This window comes from Canis aureus, chromosome 13 (assembly GCF_053574225.1).
Source record: "Canis aureus isolate CA01 chromosome 13, VMU_Caureus_v.1.0, whole genome shotgun sequence".
NCBI lineage: Eukaryota > Metazoa > Chordata > Mammalia > Carnivora > Canidae > Canis > Canis aureus.
In genome coordinates this window covers 52,458,849-52,481,443 of record NC_135623.1, presented here as the reverse complement: position 1 = coordinate 52,481,443, position 22,595 = coordinate 52,458,849, and the positions used below count along the sequence as shown (strand labels likewise).

General features: G+C 36.6%; 1 protein-coding gene and 1 long non-coding RNA gene across 5 annotated transcripts in view; one reads left to right on the top strand and one right to left on the bottom strand.

Moving 5' to 3' along the window:
- EDNRA (endothelin receptor type A) overlaps nucleotides 1-22,595 on the bottom strand; it is a 56,648-nt gene that overhangs the window by 25,368 nt on the left and 8,685 nt on the right. The window contains exon 3 of the mRNA XM_077846289.1: nucleotides 775-902. Coding sequence (XP_077702415.1) covers nucleotides 775-902 — 128 coding nt within the window. The remainder of the gene's footprint in view (nucleotides 1-774; nucleotides 903-22,595) is intronic.
- LOC144282520 (uncharacterized) overlaps nucleotides 1-22,595 on the top strand; it is a 127,789-nt gene that overhangs the window by 103,281 nt on the left and 1,913 nt on the right. Inside the window, exons 3-5 of one of the 4 annotated variants that reach the window (XR_013350988.1) lie at nucleotides 7,428-7,507; nucleotides 10,558-10,651; nucleotides 17,659-17,768. This is a non-coding gene — a long non-coding RNA (uncharacterized LOC144282520). Of the gene's footprint in view, nucleotides 1-7,427; nucleotides 8,402-10,557; nucleotides 10,652-16,094; nucleotides 17,419-17,658; nucleotides 17,769-22,595 lie in introns of those variants that run through there. The other 3 variants (XR_013350986.1, XR_013350989.1, XR_013350987.1) reach the window with 3 other exon arrangements.

Below are 22,595 nucleotides of genomic sequence, written 5' to 3'. Positions count from 1 at the left end.
GTTTGGGGAGAATTCTAGAAAGACTTAGAGATACTTTTTTTTTTTTTTTTTAAGATTTTATTTATTTGACAGAGAGAGAGCACAAGCAGAGGGAGTGGCAGAAGCAGGCTTCCCACTGAGCAGGGAGCCTGACATAGGGCTCGATCCTAAGACCCTGGGATCATGACCTGAGCTAAAGGCAGACGATTAACCGACTGAGCCACACAGGTGCCCCAAAACTTAGTGATACTTGATGGGGTTTCCAGAATCTGATCAAGGAGTGCTTCTATTGTTGCCCTCTTTTTTAAAAATTATAAAAAGTTTCAGGCATTCAAAGACACATAGAGAAGAATATAACAATATTATATATTCACACTCAGTTCAGGTAATCAAGTATTATACATATAATTGAATGGTATCTTCTTTTTCCTAATGAGGAATCTATCATTGAAAATATAGGACTTGCATGTCCTAAAATCTCCTTTTCCAAAGTTCTTTCCATCTAATATGTTCATTTTTCCTTTGTTGCCATTGGGTGCCAAATGGCTATAACTGGCAAAATGCTCTAGATACAAATTACCTGAGCTAAAAGATGGTTGATGATTAGCAAATGTGTAAAGTGATTCTAAACAGTAGGGCTAGATTGTTAATATTTTAATTCACTTGAAACTAATTAACAACTGTCCTGGACACCAACTGTCCTGGACACCAACTCTCAAGGCTCCTTGACTTCTCTTTTTGAGAAAAATGCTTTTCTAAACCTAATAAGAGTAGAGGGAAAGAACCACGAGTTACCTGTCAACACTGAGAGCGCAGAGATTGAGGACGGTGATCCCCACCGAGGACTTTTGCAAAAAGGGGAACAGTTTGCAAAGAAATACGCCAAAGTCATTGTGATCAAAAGGCCAGCGCCCCGCCAGAAGCTGAAAAAAGGAGACATTGTGGTAAGAAACAACAGAGCTGGCATGGAATACATGGACACTTAAAATTCTAATTATCTTCTGAACTTCTAACTTGTTCATTATACTTTCCAGTTAGCATGGCAGCAATACAGCATTATTATCATTTTTAAAAATATTTTAAAGCCTTAGCAATTTTTTTTTAATCTGGAAAAATGTAAAGAATGATAAATATACTAACAGAAGAGATGAACCTTTGATCTTATGTGAAGTAGTCATACTGCCTACTTTTCAGAGAGCAGCAAAAGGTTAGGGTTGGGGTGACAGCTTGACAGAGACACAGCAGTCATCTCTTGTCTATTTTTACTAAACCATGAATAAAGCTAACTTTCAAGTAGTAGCATCAGAGGATTATATTATCTCCTGACAAGCAGCACAGGCTCTGAATGCGAGGTTATGATGAATCCTGGAAAAAGGAAGTGGTTTAGGAATGTACTGACTTAGGTGCTTAACATCCTAATTTTGAACTTAGCTTTTCCTCTGTGCATATGGGGCTGACTGCTTCACCAGGCGTGTCCTAAGTGGCCTTTCTTTATTTAGACTTAAACTTCCCTTTATCATACAGAAACATGGTTACTGTGTTCTGTTTGTAGCATTTGCAGGAAAATCTAGTCTTCCATGTTGACAATTTATAACCTTTACTGGAAGGAATGGATGGATACCCTCTAGTGGCTCCAGTAAGTAGCAGGAACACAAAGACCCCTGTGAGTTGCTGATATTTATCTAATTAGGTATTATACCTGGAGCATGGGCTTAAATAACAGCTCAGCTACCTAAAAGGGACATCCGTGCTGAATTCATGATGCCTTTTCAAGGGTAAAAATGGTATTGATTTCCTTTCTAAGTTTTGCTTAGTGACGAATTGAAATCTATTCCACTCAATAGGAAACACTATCCAACTAACTTGATGAACCTATCTTTTTTTTTCTTCTTCTGCAAAGTACCTATTGCCTGAGTAGATCTGAGTTGAGCTTTGAATTTCTGTTCTGACCTATCTAAAAGATTATGTGAGGTTTAATTTCATGGCCAATGTGGTCATCAACATAATACTCATTTTGAGAATTTAGTAGTGTAGGGCTCTCTAAAATTCTATTTTTATGTCTAAAACCTTGTATGGTTTATTTCAGAAATTCTCTTTTTAGTCTTCAGACATATTTCCCTTTCTTTTTTAAAAAAATGTTTACATTTAAATTCAATTTAATTAATATATAATGTATTATTCATTTCAGGGGTAGAATTTAGTGATTCATCAGCTGCAGACAAGATCCAGTGCTCATTCCAAGTGCTGTCTTTAATGCCAATCAGGCAATAACCCAATCCCTTACCCACCTCTCCTTTAGCAGCTTTCAGTTTGTTTCTTGTATATTTCCCATTCTTTTAAATAGTTTTCTGAAACGACCTTTGAATTGAGGAATCCAATTCTGCCTCTCATCTCTCTTTTTTTTCCCTTGCACTCTAACGAGTCTTGGTTAGTATCTCCTCATAATTTCTGCATAAACTTTTGTCCAAGGACAATTGGTGGGTTTTTCACAGGAACCCTGCACTAAACTCCTGACAATTTTCATGAAACTAACAAATAATGATACCACTGCTGATTGCTGGTTGTTAATGCTTGATGCAAGTAAAGATATAAAACACTATTTCTGAGATGAATCTCCCTCCATAAAGAGAAGAAAACCTGAAAACTACTTTTTATAGAATGAGAATTTAGTATTTTGTCCCACAAATGTAAGTTTCACAGAGAGGTGAATAAAATGCCTAAGGATTGTTGCAAGATATGCTTTGGAATGATTGAGCTGTTACAGTTGGTTCATTTCAGAAACAGAGGATCCTGAAATCCACGTGGATGGATTTCCTAATTCACACATACAATAATGAGAAAAAAAGATGTTTATTGCTTAATAAGGGAGACTCTGAAGTCCTATGAGGGTCTAAATGACAAATGCTAAGAAAAATGATCCAGAAAAAACCACAACTGAGCATCTATTGTTTCAGGCCTTTCCAATTGCAATTGAATTTTTTTTTTCCTTTTTCATGCTTGCCAAAGCTTTCAACTAAGGTTAGATGCAGAGGAAGGACTAAAGGGAAAGATATAGAATTGGTGGGCACCAAAAAGATATTATGTAGAGTTTTGTTATTTTTTGGCATAAGCAGAGTTTTGTTATTTTTCCTTTCCCCAGGAGTGAGCATTGATTCTTCTTGGGAATTAAAGACAAAGGGAAAGGAAAGAAAGCACTGGAGGGGCGTACCTGGGTGGCTCAGTTGGGGTTTTGAGATAAAGCCCTCAGTGGGGCTCTATACTCAGCACAGTCTACTTGAGATTCTCTCTCCTTGTCCCCTCTGCCCCTCCCACTGCTTGTATTCTCTGTTGCAAGTAAACAAGTAAATCTTAAAAAAATAAAAAAAGAAATAATTGGAGGAAATTTCTGGACAATCACAGTGAGACATTTCCAATCTATCCTCTTTATTTTGAAAGGATATATGGATAGTAACTGTCCTAATGCAGCCGGGGGAAATTAGGCCACTGCCTGGGGTAACTTCTTCCTAGCTCCCATCCAATCTCAGGTAGGTCCTGCTTGCTAATCTCTTTCTTCATAGAACCAGTGTAGGAGTAATTTTATATTCCAAGTCTCAGCATACTCTGTTTTAGCAATAAAGCATATACAAAAGAAAGAGGGAATCAAAGAGGCATAGAGTGTTGTTCTGTTTTTCTTTTATTTAGAAGAGATATTTTAGAACTTCTGAAAGACTACTGGGAATTCATCCTTTCTGTTCTTTACTAGCACTTAAAATTGAAAACAGTATTTAAAATGGTAAAAAATTAATCTGTATAAAAACATATAATGAAAAGCAAATCTCCCTTCCAATCAAGGCCCCTAAACTCTCTTCCCAAAGGCAACCATTGTTAATTGTTAAATGTTTTCTTCCAGAAAACTTCCTTTGTACATAAAAGCATATGCCCTTTAAAAAAGTGGGAACATATGGAAATAATACCTTTTAACAGTCTTTTATGATCTTTTTTGCCTAGAGTACTTTTTTGGTAAGCAGTTCTAATGCCTAATTAAAAGGTTTTGATTTTTAAAGGCACATCAATGAAAGAATTTAGGCTAGGATAGGAAAAAATAAGGAGCTGTACAGGATAAATCTAGACCACAGCAAAGGAACTAGTTGATTTCATTAATGTTAACAAGCTACTATCAATTCAGTGAAAGAAAAACCAAACTACTCTGACAAACTGACAAGTTGGAATGGTTCAAAGGGTTAATCAGGCACCAGGTAATCATAGCTTCTTTTTGCCATAGAAGGCCCTATGCTATTATGAACCCTCATATTTATAACTTCCAAGGACATCACATGGTCCCTAGTACACAGTAGGTATTGAAAGAATTAATGATCCCAACTCATTAATTCAGGAAAATATTCTCATCTTTTGAATCATATACTGCCAATTTTGCCCTGAAAACACATTCATCTTGTAATTTACTTCTTATTTAAAAGTTGTTCATCAGTATCCCAGAGCAGTATTTCCATTTCCTATGTTGAAAGAAACCATGCACCTGCCAGTGCACATGCACTGTGTCATTTGACACAGTGAGAGAATACTGTTCTGTTTAAGACGTCAGGTTAAAGAGGAGATGCCACACTCTTTGCTGTGAGACAGTCCAGCCTGGTAAGAACCACAGAGCAGATACTTGGCCATGATGCATGTTCTGTGGCCTAATCACATTCTCAAGTGGCTACAAGGAACAACACAGACTGCTTGCTGAGGCAGGAGAAGGCGATCTACAGAGTACGGATTTTACTGAAGGATACTTTCCTTGATTCTAGCCTAGGGAATTTTTCTATAGTTGAAATATAGTTCCTGATCATCACCTGAAAACTATGGTACCTCTAAATGGCAGAAATTAATGTAGAAATTATGTATGTGTGTGGCTGGTTTGGATTATGTCCAAACCAATATAAAATTGACAGGCTGCATTTTTTTACCTGTCAAGAGCAGAGTTAGTTACCTAAGGACTTTGTACTGCAGGGAACATTCATAAGCAACCTGTGTTTAGAATGACTGGATCCCAAAGCAGGATCTCTGACCACCACTATGTTTAGTACAAAGCAATGTCTACTTTTTGGAACCTTTCATATATGTGCAGTGTACCTGGTTATGTCAGTTTTCTGGAACATAACAACCAGAAATAAGCAAAAATGTAATGAGCCAATCGTTGATGTAAAATTTCTGCCCCCAAGCTCATGTACTTTACCTAATGGGCAAATTACTTTAGTCTTCATCGCAGGATGACTTGCTCTTACTTTACACACAATGCTATAAAGTTGGGCTTTTATTGTGTTTTTGGCCCGGTATACATCTGAAGCTGCTTGTTACTAGGAACCCTCCAGAGTCATAGCTCTCAGTCTTGCCTGTACATTGGAATGATTTAGGGAGCTTTTAAGAATCCCAGTCCCTGGGCCATGCCCCTACACTAGTACTTTTCATCTTGGGGCAATTTTGCCCCCAAGAGGACATTTGGCAATGCTTGGAGACATTTTTGGTTATTACATTTGGGTTAGGGGACAGAAGCTCTTAACGTCTTGCGGGTAGAGAGCAGTCCTCCCCAGTGAATAATTAGCAGCCCAGAATGTCTATAGCACTAAGGTTGAAAACCCTATAAGCCAGAATCTTTGGGGCTGGGATCCAAGCCTCACTAGTTTTTAAAGCTCTCAGGTGATTCCAAGGTACAGCCAAGGTTGAGAATCATTGCTCCACTGTTGTGGTTCTCAAGCTTTCCCAGCATCAGAATCACATGGAGGGTTCATGGAGCCAGATTGCTGGGCTGCACTCCCAGAGTTTCTGATTTAGTAGATCTGAGGTGGGGGCTGTGAATTTATTTTATTATTGTATTAATTTTATTTATTTATCAAAGTAGAGTTTACACACAACATTTGCATTTCTAGGGAGTTCCCAGGTGATGCAGACAATGCTGGCTCATCAACTGTACCTGGAGAACCGCTGCTCTAGAAGCACCATGATCAACAAAATATGATAGCTGACAACCAGATAGTGCAGGAGGAGCAGAAATAGTATAAAATATAGACATATGAAATAAAAAATCATAGTAGTTTAGGGCCTGCATCCCACAACCCCCTCGCCCCAGTAGTCCCTAAAGTCATCAGTACAGAAAAGTATAGTTAAATACTGGGTGACTTCGCTGTTATGCAAGACCCAAATGTTATAGCCTAATGTGTTAGGCCTCACCAGCATGGCAGTACAGAACAAGGCTGTTTTTCTCCCTAAATTCAACTTAGGTTGTGAGCTCAGAAGACTTAGGTTGAAGTCCAAGATCTACCTGTTACTATGCAACCTTGGGTAAATCTGTCTCATTTCTTTATTTGTTAAATGGGGTGGTTCTCATACCTCCAACAATGGTATGATGACATTCTGGGGGGTTCAATCAGGAAAATGCATATGAAAGAGTTCTGCACACTGAATCTGTCCCACACAAACATTAGTTATTTTGAACTGCTATAATTTGTAGTCATAAATGGAAATGTACCATTTATGTACAGCTTAAGGAAAATAAGATAATAGGAATGAATTTATCCCTCTTTATCTATTCCAGATGTCATCTTCTGCCATTTAATGCTATTACTTGGACATTACTTTTGTTATTGTCATGGCATCTTAATAATGGGATAAATAAAACCAGTGGCACATTTTTTGTGTGTGCTAATTTTCCTTCCAGCCCATCCGGTGCGGCTGAGGGATTCTTTTCTTTCCTTCATGCCACTCCACCCATCCTAGACAGGAATGAGGGATTTATGAATACAGTCTATAGTAGCTGTAAATCTCAGATTAAATGTTCTCCTCATCTCAACATGAATTATGGTAGTGTCATTTGGAATTGAAGATGATGGAACGGGTACCACTGTTCAAAAAGTGGGGTTCTAAGATTTTCTTTCTTGCTGGCAGAAGGGCTGGGATGTAGAAGTTGAATAGTCAAATGAGTAGTAAACAAGAACAACTTCCAAAAGCACACATTGAGTTAATTATCATGCCTGTGATGCCCAGGACAGGCAGTTAATGAGAACATGCTCTCTGGCTATTGCAGATCTCAGATAGGATACAATAAAATAAATCACTGTGCGTGACTGAGAATGGATTTTGCTTTTATGTTTTAATTGCTTCAGGATTGAGGCAGAGTTTTAATAGAGATAAATGAAGTAAAAACCGTGGCTTCTACTCTAGCCACACACATTTTCCTTCGACAGGCTCCTCTTGTCTCCTGACCAGCCCCAAATTTGGAGTGTATGACAAAAGGCAGAGCAGAAGCAGCAACCCCATAAACATTCTCAATTCTGGTACTGGGTGCCCTCAGTGACCCTGGGGGATGGAGAAGCACTTCTTTTTATTAAATCAAGTGGCTTGGCATGGCAGTTAATAGCTCTGCTATGTTTCTGTGTGATCTTGGCATGTTGATTAACCTCATTGCTTTTCAGTCCCCTCCTCCAGGAAATGAAGGCAGCTACCTCAGAGCAACAGATGAGAATAATCCTTCCAAACAGAAGGATTAGCAGAAGTAAGCATCTGGAAGAGTGAGCTATGTGTACAGCCTGTTGTTATCAGTCTCTACTTTTTGTCCTGTTTTTCCATGAGAATGTGAAGGATGATCCCCCAGGTCAGGAGGTACAGGGCAGTAGAAGATGGCACAAACAATGAAAGGCCTCATTCCCAAGGAAATTGCTACCTGGAAGACGGACGACAGAACAATTCCTAGAGAAGCTATAAGCAACGTTCCACGGGAGTCAAAAGAAGGAGAGGGTGGTATGGTACAATGGCAAAGAGCATAGGATCCAGAATCACAGATGTCCACTGGCATAACTTAGACAGGTTAGCTGTACCTAGGAGAATACTGGAGATGAACAGAGACTCTATATCATATGGTGGATGCGGGTCTGAAGTGAATTAATCCATGCAAAGCACTTAGAACAGGGCCTAGCCCATCACAGACCTAAGTGTTAGCTCCTGTGGGGCACTGCACTCCCATGGGAAACATGGGATTGTTGCTACTTCTTGCTGTCTGTAGCTTACACTTTTGAATATTCAGTGTTTCAGTTTTTGCTTAGCTCTTAACTTTTTAGAATCTGAAATATATAGCTGTTAATAACAACCAAGTGGAGGACAGGGGGAAAAAAAGAGTAAAATAATTTTTGAAACCAGTGATCCAAAGCCAGGAAGGTTTCTTCCTTCGAAGAAAGATGGCTCACCCAAGATATGGGCTTATTATCCTCAACAGTCTCACTAACTTGAAGGCTGGGAATGAAAAAAAATGTGTCTTTGGAGTAACTCTGTTTGCTGTAAGGATGCCAATCTAGAAGAAGGGTACCCGAGACTTTTTATTTTGCATGCATGAAACCAAAGGATCATTGAATGGAGAAGAAACATTAGAAGGACTCAATATTAAAATAACCAGGTCAGTGCCAAATATACATGTCAATACTTTAAGATTTCATTCCTAACAGAGAGGAGATCTATGTTGGAAAAAATGAACCCTGGCTTTTCCCAGATGGAGAAAAGACTTTATATGTGTCATGACTGGAGACTTATATTTTCTTGTAACAAAGTGCAAGCATAGTTAATCAGAGAAAATAAGTGGTCTGACCTGGACACACAGTAAGGCCCAAAACCTAATGAAAAAGTCTTATTGTTTCTTTTAATCAGCAATTTATGGTAGTAAATGCTGGTACTTATTCAAAAGAAACCTGTAGGCAAAACCAAAGCAGAACAAAGCAAAACAAAACAAACTGGTAGAAATTCCCCACATATAGACTTAGGGAGTAGCTACAAAAGACTTATCAAGAATTGTGATAAGTAGGGAAAAGGGAAAACCAATAGCATATTAGAAGGCATGCCACTTATTTAATGATTTAATACACAAAATCTTAAGAACTGGAGTTAGTTCCTCACTGTGAAGTATGTCATGAGGTCATAGGAAATTAATCATCCTATGTGTAATTATATAAAAAATAGTGAAAGGGAATAAAGTGGAAAGGAGAAAAAAGATGAGTGGGAAATATCAGAAAGGGAGACAGAATATGAAAGACTCCTAACTCTGGGAAACGAACTAGGGGTGGTGGAAGGGGAGGTGGGCGGGGGGTGGGGGTGATTCGGTGACGGGCACTGAGGTGGGCACTTGATGGGATGAGCCCTGGGTGTTATTCTATATGTTGGCAAATTGAACACCAATAAAAAATAAATTTATATATATAAAAAAGAAATAATGACCCAACCAAGAAATGGTAGGCAGCATAAAGAAATGGGACTGTATGTGTCTTGGTGGGGGAGGGGAGAATATAATTGATGCTGAAGCTGATGTGTTATAGAACATAAGGTTGAGGGGATTTTGAATATTTAATAATAGAAAGTCATTAGACACTAAAACTTCAAGATTTCCAATAGTTGAGACATAAATTGAAATAGATAAACAGACCTGATGTCTGAATTACCAGTCATGTAATGATACTTCACCTAAGAATGACATGCATTTTAACAATTTACCATTGAAGTTTTAAACTGGCTATCTTTTGGGGAAGTGCTATGTATGGTATACAGAGTATTAAAACCACAGAAGTTATAATTAATGGAAAGAGAGAAGAATGGAACATCTTAAGGGGGAAGTTGGAAATCCTGACCTCCAGCTCCAGTCCTATCAGAAATCTTTGGGCCTTGCTTTCCTTCTCTAGTTCTGGCCCAGCATTTCTTATCTCTAAGTTCTTTGCCAGCTCATAAATTATGTGATTTTTTTTTTCACATCAGAACTCCAGTCTATAACTGGTTTCTCTGAAACTATTATCAACTCCAATTATCCCTAATCTTACCTCAATTCTTCCCTTCATTTTATATGATTAATTTTTTCCAATTTCTTTTTTCCCATCTGTGACTATTTTAGGTTTTTTTGCGCTTTTTTCTACCCAAAAGGATTAAGGATGTCAAAACCTATGGAATCCCGTAGATTGAAGCATTGAGCCTATGAATTTACCTTGAATGAATCAACAGTATTTTATTACTCTCTAGGAAAAAGCTAAAATATTTAGTAAATTTGTCCAGTAAGTTATAAAGTATCATATTTAAAATGTAGTCCTGACTATATATAAATGCAGGAAAAAAATAGTAGATAAGTAGCTATTTTAAGCTTCCAGTCAAGAGTCTGTTAGTATGATAGTGTAAAATTAAGGCTTTTAAAAAGATTTTGAAAAGGAGTTTGATATAACTTTGTCTTATTTATGGTTATTTGGAAATGGCATAACATTAAATTCTACTACTCAAGACATATAGGTTACAACCTAGTTTTGCTTCTAAGCTTGATATTTGATATGTACCACATCTCTAGTGTAAGCATTTTGCTTATTTTTAGTGCAACCTAGAACAGAAAACATACAAATTTGGAGTCTAATATAATTAGTCTACAGTGATGCCAGGGTTCCTTTTCTAGACACTCGATTACTTAGAGATACTTGTCCTTGCTAAGGAATATTAACTGCCATGAAAATCAGTCATTTAACCAAATATTATTAAGACAAATTTGATAACCAATATTTATTTTAGATTTATAAAATCATATCATTTCAGATTTGGAGATCTTCTAGATCTGTGGTTTTTTTAAATTGCTGTCTGTGACTCCTGAGGATCCCTGAGAACCTTTCATGAGGCCTGCAAGATCAAGGTAACACTAGCAGATTAGTGCCTTTTGCCCTGTTGTACAAAAGCAATGGTGGGTAAAACCACTGGTGCCTTGGCATGAATCAAACAGTGGCACCAAACTGTTTTAATAGTCATTGTATTCTTTACCATGACACAATAGCAGAAAAAAAATTGTTGCTGCAAGAGTAATGGTGAGGGGTTCAGCAGGGTCACAGGCTACAAATATACAAATACCAGTTGCATTTCAATATATCAGCAATGGAAAATCCAAAAATCCAAAAATGAAGAGACAATTTTATTCAAAATAGTGTCAAATATTTAGGAATACATTTGACACAAGAATTGTATGATGTGTACTGAAAGGTACAAAATATTGGAGAAATCAGGTATTTAAATACATGTTTATGGATTGGAAGAATCAATACTGTTAAGATGACAGTTTTCTCCAAATTCATCTAAAGGGTCAATACAATTCCTGTCTAAAATCAAAGAAATGAATAAGTTCATCCTAAAGTTTATATATAAAGGTAAAGAACCTAGAATAAGCAAAACAATTTTGAAAAAAAGAACAAAGTATGACTTACAACATGTGTTTAAAAATTTACTATAAACTACAGTAAGTTATAAATATAGATAGGATGGCAGTGGCATAACAATAGACACATAGGTCATTGGAACAGAAAAGAAAGTCCAGAAATAATATCTTACATTGATCATCAAATGAGTTTTGACAAAGGTGCCAATGCAATTCAATGACGAGAGGGTAATCTTTTAAAAAATGGTGTTGGAACAATTGTATATGTCTATGCAAAAAAAAAATGAACTTATATACTTACCTCATATCCTACACAAAAATTAATTGTGATCATACATCTAAATGTAAGAGCTAAAATGTAAAACTGTTAAAGAAAACATTGGATAATTTTTTTGGGATCTTGGCTTAGGAAATATTTCATAGATATGACACCACAAACATGATCCATAAAAGAACAATTTGATAAATTGTATTTAGTCAAAATTAAAAATGTTGTTCCTCAAAAGACACCATTAAGAAGATGAAGAGAAAAGCCAGAGAGTGGGAAAAATATTTGCAAATCATATATCTGATGAAGGTCTTCAGTCTAGAGTGTATAAAAAACTCCTACAATTAAACCAATATAAAGACAAATAACAATTTAAGAGTGTAGGAGATTTAGACATTTCACCAAAGTAGATATACAAATAGCTAAGAAAACTAAAATGGAAAGTACTCATAATTATGAGTCTCTTAGGGAAATAGAAATTAAAACCACAATGAGATACCATCACACATCATTAGAATGGCTGTAATGAATAAGACTGATAGTAAGTGTTGGTGAGCATGTGGAGGAATTGGAACTGTCAGATAATGCTGGTGGGACTGTAAACTGGTACTACCATTTTTTATATTAATATGATCCAGAAATATTATTCATATTCCTCCAATGTTAGTAATTTGTTTATATTTAGTTCTACATAATTTTCTGATGTGTAGGTGTATGTATCCATCACCAATCAAGATATGAAACAGGTCCTTCACCACAAGGATGCCTAATGATATTCTCTTATAACCACACTTCCTTTGCCTCCCCTTCCCCATTCCTAACTCCTAATTACCGCTGATCTGTCCTCAGTCTCTATTTCAAGAATGTTAGATAAATGGAACCATATAGTATATAATCTTTTGAGATTGGCTTTTTTCACTCAGCCTGGTTCCTTTGCAGTTTATCCAAGTTGTTGTATATATCAATAGCTTGTTCCTTTTTAATCTTTTTTTTTCTTTTTTTTTCTTCTTTTTAATCTTGAGTAGTACTGTATGAAATGTATGTACCATAGTTTGTTTAAACCACTCACCCACTGAACTATGTCTGAATTTTTTGTGGGTTCTGGTTATTACAAATAAGCTACTATGAACATGCATGAAATAATTGCATGAACATGATTTTCATTTCTTTGGAAAAAGTGCCCAAGAGTACAATTGCTGGATCTGACAGTAATTGCATGTTTAGTTTTATAATAAATATCTAAACTCCTTGCTACAGTGATTCTACAATTCTTCATTCTCACCAGAAACGTATGTTTATTTTAGCCATTCTGATAGGTGTGTAGCGGTATCTGACTGTGGTTTCTATTTTGCATTTCCCTAATGGCTGATGATGTTGAACATCTTTTCATGTGTTTATTGAGTCATCGTATATGCTCTTCAGTAAAATTTCTGTTTATATCTTTTCCCCATTTTCTATTTGTTTTTTGTTGTTGAGTTTTGAGAGTTTTCTACATATTCTAGATATTAGCCTTTGTTGGATTTGTTGATTGCAAATATTCTTTTCTGTTCTGTAGCTTTCTTTTCTTCCTCTTAAAAGGGTCCTTTGCAGAGTAAGAGTTTTAAGTTTTGATGAAGTTATATTTATCAATTTTTTCTTTCATAGATTGTCCTTCAGGTACCAACTCTAAGAACTCTTTACTTAGTCCTAGATCCTAAAGATTTTCTTTCTTTTGCCCCTAAAGTTTTATACTTTTACATTTTCATTTAGGTCCATAGTTTCAAACAAATTATTTTTAATAGTGGTAAAATATATATAAGATGAAATTTACCAAATTGGTCATTAGTTATGGGTCATGGATGTCTTTAGCAGAGAAGAGGTAGTTTCAACAGAATGAGGGGAGGCATTGAGGATCAAGGAACCTAACAAGGGATCAAGTGACAAATATTAAGCCCTAAGGCACTTACTTTCTCCACTCACTCATTTATCCAAAATTTCTGGCTAAGCAATAACAACTTATTAGATGTTATCAATTCTGTACCAGCTTTGTTTTCTGGACCAATTCCACAACCTATTAAACATTTATCATTTCATGAGAGTTAAGAGTTATTGAGTTAAGAGTTATAAGAGTTATTGCAAACAAGTAAAGAATATCAAAACCACAGTAGAGGTGGATCCTGGTCTATCAGCTGAGAGATTGCATGTATTATTTCAGCCTGAAAGCAGGACCAATTTGAATTAGCATCTCTGTAAGATTATAAATAGCTCAGTGAAAAAAAAATAAAGAAAAAAAAATAAATAGCTCAGTGTTCTGGTTCACACAATTGGAACTAAAGACGTTGACTCCTCATATTCTGAGAGTCTATGCTCCCTGCTTCTTTCCCTCCCTCCTTCCACCTCTTCTCTTCCTAAATATATATGAATTGTCTTCTGTGTATCTGATGAATTATACAGTATCTAAGAATTGAGTCCCAGGGATGAATGCATCATCCAACCCTGTCTTCTTTTTTCCATCCCCTGTAGCACCTCCTTCTTTCCCTCAACAACTGAGAAATACACAGAAAATATCTGATGCCACACAATTACATGTATACAAACACACACACACACAGAGTGTATAAAAAATGAACACAGTATTTCTTATCCTTTCCCCACTTCTCCTTTGTCTATGACATGGCCCTTTGGTCCACTATCAAAGAAACATTCTTTGAATTTTATAGCAGAGATAAAAAATTCATTTATTTTAAATTATGACCATGTAATTTAAATTGGCCTGTTGAAAAGATCTAAAGTGTAGTGATTTTCTGATAAAATAATTTCAAATATGTAAAGGTTTTGTCTTTAAGAATTTTAGACAGTCCCTTTTTTTTTTCCGTATGAAATTTTCCTGAAATAGATAGAAAAGTCTTATTTCTTCTTTTTCTTAACTGAAACATGAATGGCTGCCCAAAGATCTGGTCACCTTAATTGGTGACCCAAAGTTCTGGTCATCTTATCGCTCTTGTAATGCTATGAACATTTCTAATTTAAAACTTCTTCAATTTTAGGGATCCCTGGGTGGCGCAGCGGTTTGGCGCCTGCCTTTGGCCCAGGGCGCGATCCTGGAGACCCGGGATCGAATCCCACATTGGGCTTCTGGTGCATGGAGCCTGCTTCTCCCTCTGCCTGTGTCTCTGCCTCTCTCTCTTTCTCTCTCTGTGACTATCATAAATAAATAAACATTAAAAAAAAAACTTCTTCAATTTTAATCAGAAATGCAAGATTTGTCTAATAGATTTTATGAATATCTGGTCACTAAGACCCTCAATGAGGCCAAAGTTCTGATGTGTGATAACTAAATGGCAAAGACAGAGACGGTAACAGCCCTTGGCTGTTCTTCTGTTAGTAGTCACCTCAGGAACAAGCCTACTAGGTATCATTAGGCCTAATGAGACTTCATGAGCTGGAGGGCCCTTCATTATTTTTTCATATAAAAATAATGATTTGAGAGATCAAATGATTTTTTTTTCAGGATCAGTCACAGACCATTTAAAAAAAAAGAAACATATTTTGATTTGTTGGGATTATGCCCATTTACTTTTTGGCAGTTGGAGGCCTAAGCCACTTAAAATAGCAAAGATTATGAAGATGCAGTAATATTTTTGAAGTTCACGTTTTGAGCTTTGACTACTAGGGAACAAAATGAAGGAGAATGAGAGGCAGGGATGAAAAGTAGGTGCAGGGTAGTCGGTGAGATGCCACAAGGGTTGATAAACTTTTTTGGTAAATGGCCAGATAGCAAATATTTTAGCCTTGGCAGACCATATGGTGTCTGTCAAAACTATTTATGTAAGTAATGGGTATGGCTGCGTTCCAATAAAAGTTCATTTTTTTAAAAAAGGCGTTGGGTCAGATTTGGCCCACTGGTTGTAGTTTTCCCACCCCAGGGTCAGACAATCAGTAGAAAGCAGAAGACTTGAGTACTCAGTGCTTGCAGATGAGGCCCTGGAATATCCCTTTCAGTGTATACTACTTCCAGATTCACTTTCCTTCCTTTATGATGGCCCAGGAGCTGGAGGCAATTTTAAGGTCACTCCATAACACCAATGAAAATATTACTGTGAAGATAATTATTTCCTTGGAACAAAAAGCAGGAAAAGTTTCAACAAATCACTAAGTTTAAATGCATATTCATAAGATTTCAAAACCCAGCGCTCACACATTTCATATACTTCTTGATACCTTCTTAGAGTACATATTATATGCATTGTAAGACCACTGTAAGTTCCATTTGAAATTGAGCCAGTGGTTTTGATGAATAAAATTTCTTTTTAGGGATGTTCCACAAATTTTGTGGATGACATTAAGAAGGATTTTATTCTGTTTCAGAAGCGACCAACTTGGTAAATTTCTACAGCAACCCTCCCTTACCAATCTTATTTTAGTATAAGGTAGTATATATAGTATATGTAGTATATATATAATGTAGTAACCAGATTACAATTAAACCTCCAAGTTTTACCTAGCAACAAACACAAGATATGTCATTTAACAAAATTAACCTCAGGGAGATTGTGTGGAGAATTTCATCAATTCAACTTAAACTCTCATAACATTTACTGTCTGCAATCATGGTTTTTAAATCTCTGTTTCATGGTGTGTTTTAACATTTTTTTAAAATTTTTATTTATTTATTTATGATAGTCACAGAGAGAGAGAGAGAGGCAGAGACATAGGCAGAGGGAGAAGCAGGTTCCATGCACCGGGAGCCCGACGTGGGATTCGATCCCGGGTCTCCAGGATCACGCGCTGGGCCAAAGGCAGGCACCAAACCACTGCGCCACCCAGGGATCCCGTGTTTTAACATTTTAAAATAAATAACCATTTACTATAGCCGAAATGGAAAATGCTGAAACCTAATTTTATTTATGTAGCTCTTGAAATTAATTTGAATAATTTTGCTTTAGCTGCATATATTATTTTGGGAGAAGGAGAAATGACAGTGTTTCTGTTTTCAAAGAAAATGTTAATAGGCGTTTCGCATTCAAAATGTTTTTCATGTGTATGTGTTTGGTGCTCTCAAAAACTGCAACAAACACCAAAGTTTAAAATTACCCTGGCATTGGGCTAACTTGATTGTATATGTTTGTATTCTCAAACAGAATGTGCCACTCAAAGTCATGGTTATCCTAGACTCATGTTTTCTATAGACACTTAGCAAATGTACGAGTTGATTTGGGAATCATTGGGATTATGGAAGCAGTTAACAGATTTGCTTACAAGGCAAAGAATTACAATGAACAAAATTCACACATAATGCCACACAGGTTTTACAGCATTTAGAATTAGAAAAAAATTCCTATTTAGGAAATCGTACTTAATTCCTAATACTGTGCCATGCCTTGGTAACTTGCCATGCCTCCAAAATTACTGATCAAAATTTATATTAAAGATTTATAATCAATATTCATGTTAGAATATATATTTTATAGATCTATGTTGATGTGTATTACATATATTTTATATACATATGTAGGTCATATATGTATATATATATATTTCAGCATCTGTATGCATACAAAAATGTATATGAGAACATGCACTATTCTTATTAGCTCAAAATTAGAAACTATTTAAGTGCCTACATATAGGAGAGTGGATAATAAATTGTGGCATATTCAGACAAGGAAGTACTACACAATTATGAGAATGAATAAGGTACAACACAACAATGTGAGTTACTCTCACAAACATAATGTTGAGCAAAAGAAGCCATATGGAGAATATATATCATATGATTCCATTTATGTTAAATACAAAAATAGGCAAATTCATGCTATTAGGAGTCAGGAAAATGGTTGCCTTGGGATTTAGGGTGGTCAGTGGCTGAGGGACTTCTGGGAGCAGGTAATCTTCTGTTTCTTGATTCTGGTTATACAGATGTGTTCATTTCGTGAAAGTTCATGGAGCTGACATGTACATTTTTCTGGATGTATATTATGTTTCAATAAAAATTTTAAAAACTTCACACAGTATTATGGCTCTTAAATTATGTAATATTCCCCTAATTTTCATAGGTTTTAGGTTTTAGGTTTTCCTAATTTTCAGAGGAAAAACAAATCTGGGAAAACAACAGAAATAAAACAGTGTTTATGACATAAATTACATTATTTTAAAGGAGAAATTTTGGAGTGTTCTAGACTTTTTTAATGGAATTAAGTTAAAGGTTCACAACAGTCAGAGATTTTTTTTTTCTTTCTTGGTACAGACATTCTGCAGAATTGCTTCATGAGACAGAAAACCCATGTGGGATAAGACATAGTACAGTGTTTGGTATTTCGCAGAGATGTGTGCCCATTACCTTTCATACTTTGGCAGGTAATGGTTGTGGACGTTTTTAACATATTCAATAATTGCTTGCTTTACTTGTTGCTTTTATAATTAGGGGTATTAAAATTATTTACTTAAATATTTACTTATTTGAGAGAGAGAGAGAGAGAGAGCAAGAGAGAGTGGTGGGGAGGGAGAGAGCGGTGGGGAGGGGCAGAGGGAGAGGAGACAGAATTTTTAGCAGGCTCCACATCCAGCTTGGAGTCCCACGTGATGCTCCATCTCACAACCCTGAGATCATGATCTGAGCTGAAATCAAGAGTTGGACGTTTAGTTGACTGAGCCCACCCAGGCGCCCCTATATAGTTTTACAGTCAATGGCATCAGTTCACAAAACATATAGTTCATATGTAAATTTTTTGAAATTGAGGATTTCTGACTTCTTTTTAAATATCATTTGAGGGCAGCCCAGGTGGCTCAGTGGTTTAGCGCTGCCTTCAGCCCAGGGCATGATCCTGGAGACCCAGGATCGAGTCCCATATCTGGCTCCCTGCATGGAGCCTGCTTCTCCCTCTGCCTGTGTCTCTGCCTCTCTCTCTCTCATCTATCTATCTCTCCTCTCTGTGTATTCTCATGAATAAATAAATAAATATCAGTTGAGACATATTCCCAAATGTCATCCATTGTGTTTCACACTCCCCTTCTAATTCTTGTGCATCCACTAAACTTAGGAAGGAAAGTCTAGGAATGCAGCATTTAGTTTCATCAATAAAATCTGATGTTTCCACACCAAATAAAACTATGGGCTAGCCATAGACACTCATTTTCTGTCTCATGTTCACAAAGACATTGCCCAGCCTTCCCAGCAATAACTGAGTGCGACACCTATTTGGTAAAATGTGTTTCTCTGAGCAGGTAAGCAGATGCATGTTTCTAGGTAAGCAGTTCATCAAGAACTCAACCTTTCTTTTCAGTTTATTATTTTACTTTCTGGCTCGTTTTTGTTGGTTGACCTCACTGACATGACAATGAGTATAGAATACAAAAGTCTGCTTACCAGATGTGCCAATGTAATCTGCAAGATTTACATCATAAATGCTATTCTGGAGAGCAATCTCTGTATTGCACACATTTTCCTTTATGATGTGTTACTTCTGTCTTAAATAAACAACTAAAGAAGCCGTTGAATTTAATGGGGGAGAGAAAAGGGTCTGACTATCTTTGAAGACAGTCTTTGAAAACATAGTTCTATACAAGGGATTGCATCTGGATGACTGCAAAGTTTGCCTTATGAGGTATATGAGATAGAAGCAGTATGGCTGCTTGTGTAACAGCATGGTCTCTGAGATCACAGTGGATCCAAATCCTGGCTCTGCCACTTGCCAGCTGTGTAACCCTGAGGAAATCCCTTAAACATCTCAGTTTCTTCATTTTTCAGGCCACAGCAGTGCTTCATAGGTTTATTGTGAGGATCGAATAAGTTAGCCTGGCACAAAGCAAACACTAGTTAAGCTGCAGGTAACACTATTCCTATGTTCTAATGTATTTTAAGATTTTATATTTTTCCCTCGTTGATTCAGGACATGCTATTCCATGCAGTAGCCAGAATGCCAAATCATGTCACTCATCTGTGCTTAACTGTCTAAAAGCTTTCCATCTCACTCAGAGGAAAAGGATAAGGGCTTTATAAAGATGTACAGGTAGGGTGACCATGTTCCCTGGTAGTTTTAGGACAATCTGGGTTTATGCCTGTTGTCCAGATGCAATGATTGACAGTATCTCCTTTCACTCTCAAAGTATCCTGGTTTGAAGGATAAAATATATGGTTACCTTATTACTAGGCCCTATGTTATCTGCTTCCCCCCATCACATGCCCTACCTGCTTATCCCTGTGACCTCATGATACCACTTTTTCCCTTCTGCTTACCACAATAGCTTCCTTGCTGGGCCTTTAACCCTCCAGGCACATTCCTGCCTCTGGGCCTTTGCACTTGACATTTCCTCTGGCTGGAATGCCCTTGCCTTAGACAGCGGCATAGTTTGGTCCTTTTAAGTTTTAGGTTTTTATTCAACTGTCACCTTGATTGAGGCATTCTTTAGCCACCCACTCTGAAATTAATATCTTCCCCCCCTTCTTTCTATTTTTCTTTCCTATTTTAATTTTCTCTAGCAGTTATCCCATATGCAATATATTTACTTATTGCACTTGCTTATTGTCTTGTTCTTCTATTAGAATGTAAGCTCCATGAGGGCAAGGATGATTTTCTTCATTGCTATTTTCTCAATGACTGGTATATAGTAGGAACTCAATAAATATCTATTGAATGAATAAAGGAAGAACATTTATAGAAGAAAGATTTTTTTTTTTTGGAAGAAAGATCTGATGTCACTGAATAACCAACTAGCCAATCCACTGCCATCACCATTATCTTCTAGTATAAAATTTGATAAAAAAAATAATAGGGATCCTATGTTTAGGATTAGTGTTATGAGATCTGACCAACTTCCATTACTGATGCTCTATTCTATAAGTAAATTGTCTTAAAAGTTGAGATGGCAAACATTGTCAACGAAACTCCTAGAGATATAAACTCTAAAAGTAACTTCTTTTTTTGCACATAGAAGAATGGTATTAAATCTTCCTGAGGGAACACTTGATCTTTGCTTCCTGAGTCCAGGAACACTGGGGACTTCAAATCTTCCAAATTTAAGTAAACATGTCAGAGCACATGGTTTTATAAAATTTTTGATGTTCAAGCTTAAAAATAAGGCTACCAAAAATTAATACTAAGTGATATTTACATTTAGTCTTCTTACTAAATTCAATTTCAACCATTAACTTTATAATGTAAAGTTTTTCCAAGAAAAGCTAGAGCTAGTTAAAAATAAAATTGTAGCTATAGAAAGCAGTTATTCTAACTCCCGGGAGAATATGGTAGCTCCAGAAAGCAGTTGTAGAATTTCTGGCAGTATTTCACATTTTTTTTTCAGTATATCAAATTTATTTTGACAGAATTTCTTAGAACAGTCCTTACTTAAACACTCTAGTCTTAGAATCAACTTCAGAAACAGTAATGTTGATTCCCCATCCTCTCATTTTAGTGCCCACACTGTTTCTACCAACTATATAAGCTTGTATGATAATAAAGAAATAACATTCATATCCTAGCAACCCATGAGATGAAGACACCATAGAAATATTTCAAAATGAAATCACCCAAATATCGTTTATCGATCCCAGTGCTTGAAGCTGTGCAACATTTACACATACACACAGATACACATAGTTTATCATGTGAAAATTGTTTCTCAAAAGTAAAACTTTCATGCCTCCCTATTTTATGTTAAATTTAGAACACAGCAGCCTCTTCTATGAGCTGAAGTGTTTGATGGAGGAATATCATTGGCCATGATGCTTTACATCTCACCACCTTCCTAATGAGAACAGGACTGAAACCATCTCTCCCTCCTTAGCCATGGGAACAATCTTGCAGTCATGGATGGTTTCCATCTCCCATCCCCCTAAAGTAGGAATAACTGTGCTGTGAGCCAAATGCTGAGGGTTAGCAGGGTAACCTCACATGAGAATAATTACTTAATATGATCATGAGAGAAAGCAATGAGGTTCCCAGACACAGGAAACGAAAAGTCAGAATGGGAGGTAGAGTTGGAGAGGGCTCTGAAGCCTTTCCAGACAAGCAACTTCCTTGTAACAAACAGAAAATTGGGTAATAAATTTATCACTCTGTCATTTTATGTGTACAGATACTCTAAAATCAGCTAGTTAGCATAACGAACTTTTGCAATGCACATGTGTCTTAGCAATGCTATAAACTCAACCTATTTCCTGTTCTCTAAAGAGCGTAATATGAATGCTCATTTTGATATTCCAAATCACTTGTAGGTTTAATATTTCAATCCAAATCACAAATCCAAGTGTGCTCAAAGAATGCATATTGCTCAGAAACCTTGAAAAAAGACTTCAATTGATTGTATGGGCCAGACAGTGGAAGGTAAACAACACAATGTCCGGACAAAGGCAAAGTGGGAAAATGATCCTGTTGTTATATGCTGCTCTGCTTTGCACACATTTCTCTCAGATTTATGGACTCTGAGACATTCCTGGTTTGTAGGAAAAAAGTAGAAATTCAATAAATTAAAGCTAGTCAGCTTTTAGATCTGGAATTGTATGGGAGGAAAAACATTCTCAGAGAAGCAAGTAGTACATTTTCTTATTTTACTCATTCATCAAATACTTTTTAAGTTGGGTACAATGCTGGATACAGGAGATACAATGATAAATGAGAATGATGGCAGCTTGCCTCAACAGTCTTGCAGTCTAGTGGGGCAGACAGGCAAGTGAACTGGCAAAGACAGTGAAATATATGTTAAATGCTCTTTCAGAGTTAATAGAGGGTGTCATGGGAGCACGTCAGAAAGGCAATAACCCAGTTTGGGTCATAGATACTTGCCAGACAAAGAGATAAACGTTTAGGTGGAGATCTGAAGAATCAAGTGGAATAAGTTGGAAGCAGCATGAGGAAAAATATGCCAGGTAGAAAGATCATCTTGGTATTTATTCTCAGACAGGCGAGGTTAAGCTAGAGTGAATGGAGGGAAAGTGTGCAGAGAAGTGCTAGGAGGGAAGGCAGGGTCAGAGCCACCCCATAGGAAATGTTTAGCTGGGATGCAATGCACCAGCAACGGGCAGAGATCTTAGTCAAGGGACACATTTTTCTTTTGCAAAATTCAGGGAATACAGTTTTTATTCCTAATTTTATGGTTATAGCACTATTACTGGAGTGCATGAGAAAGATCTGCTTTTATTTGTTTGATAAGGAGTAAAAGGAAAACACCACTGTTATCATATATGCA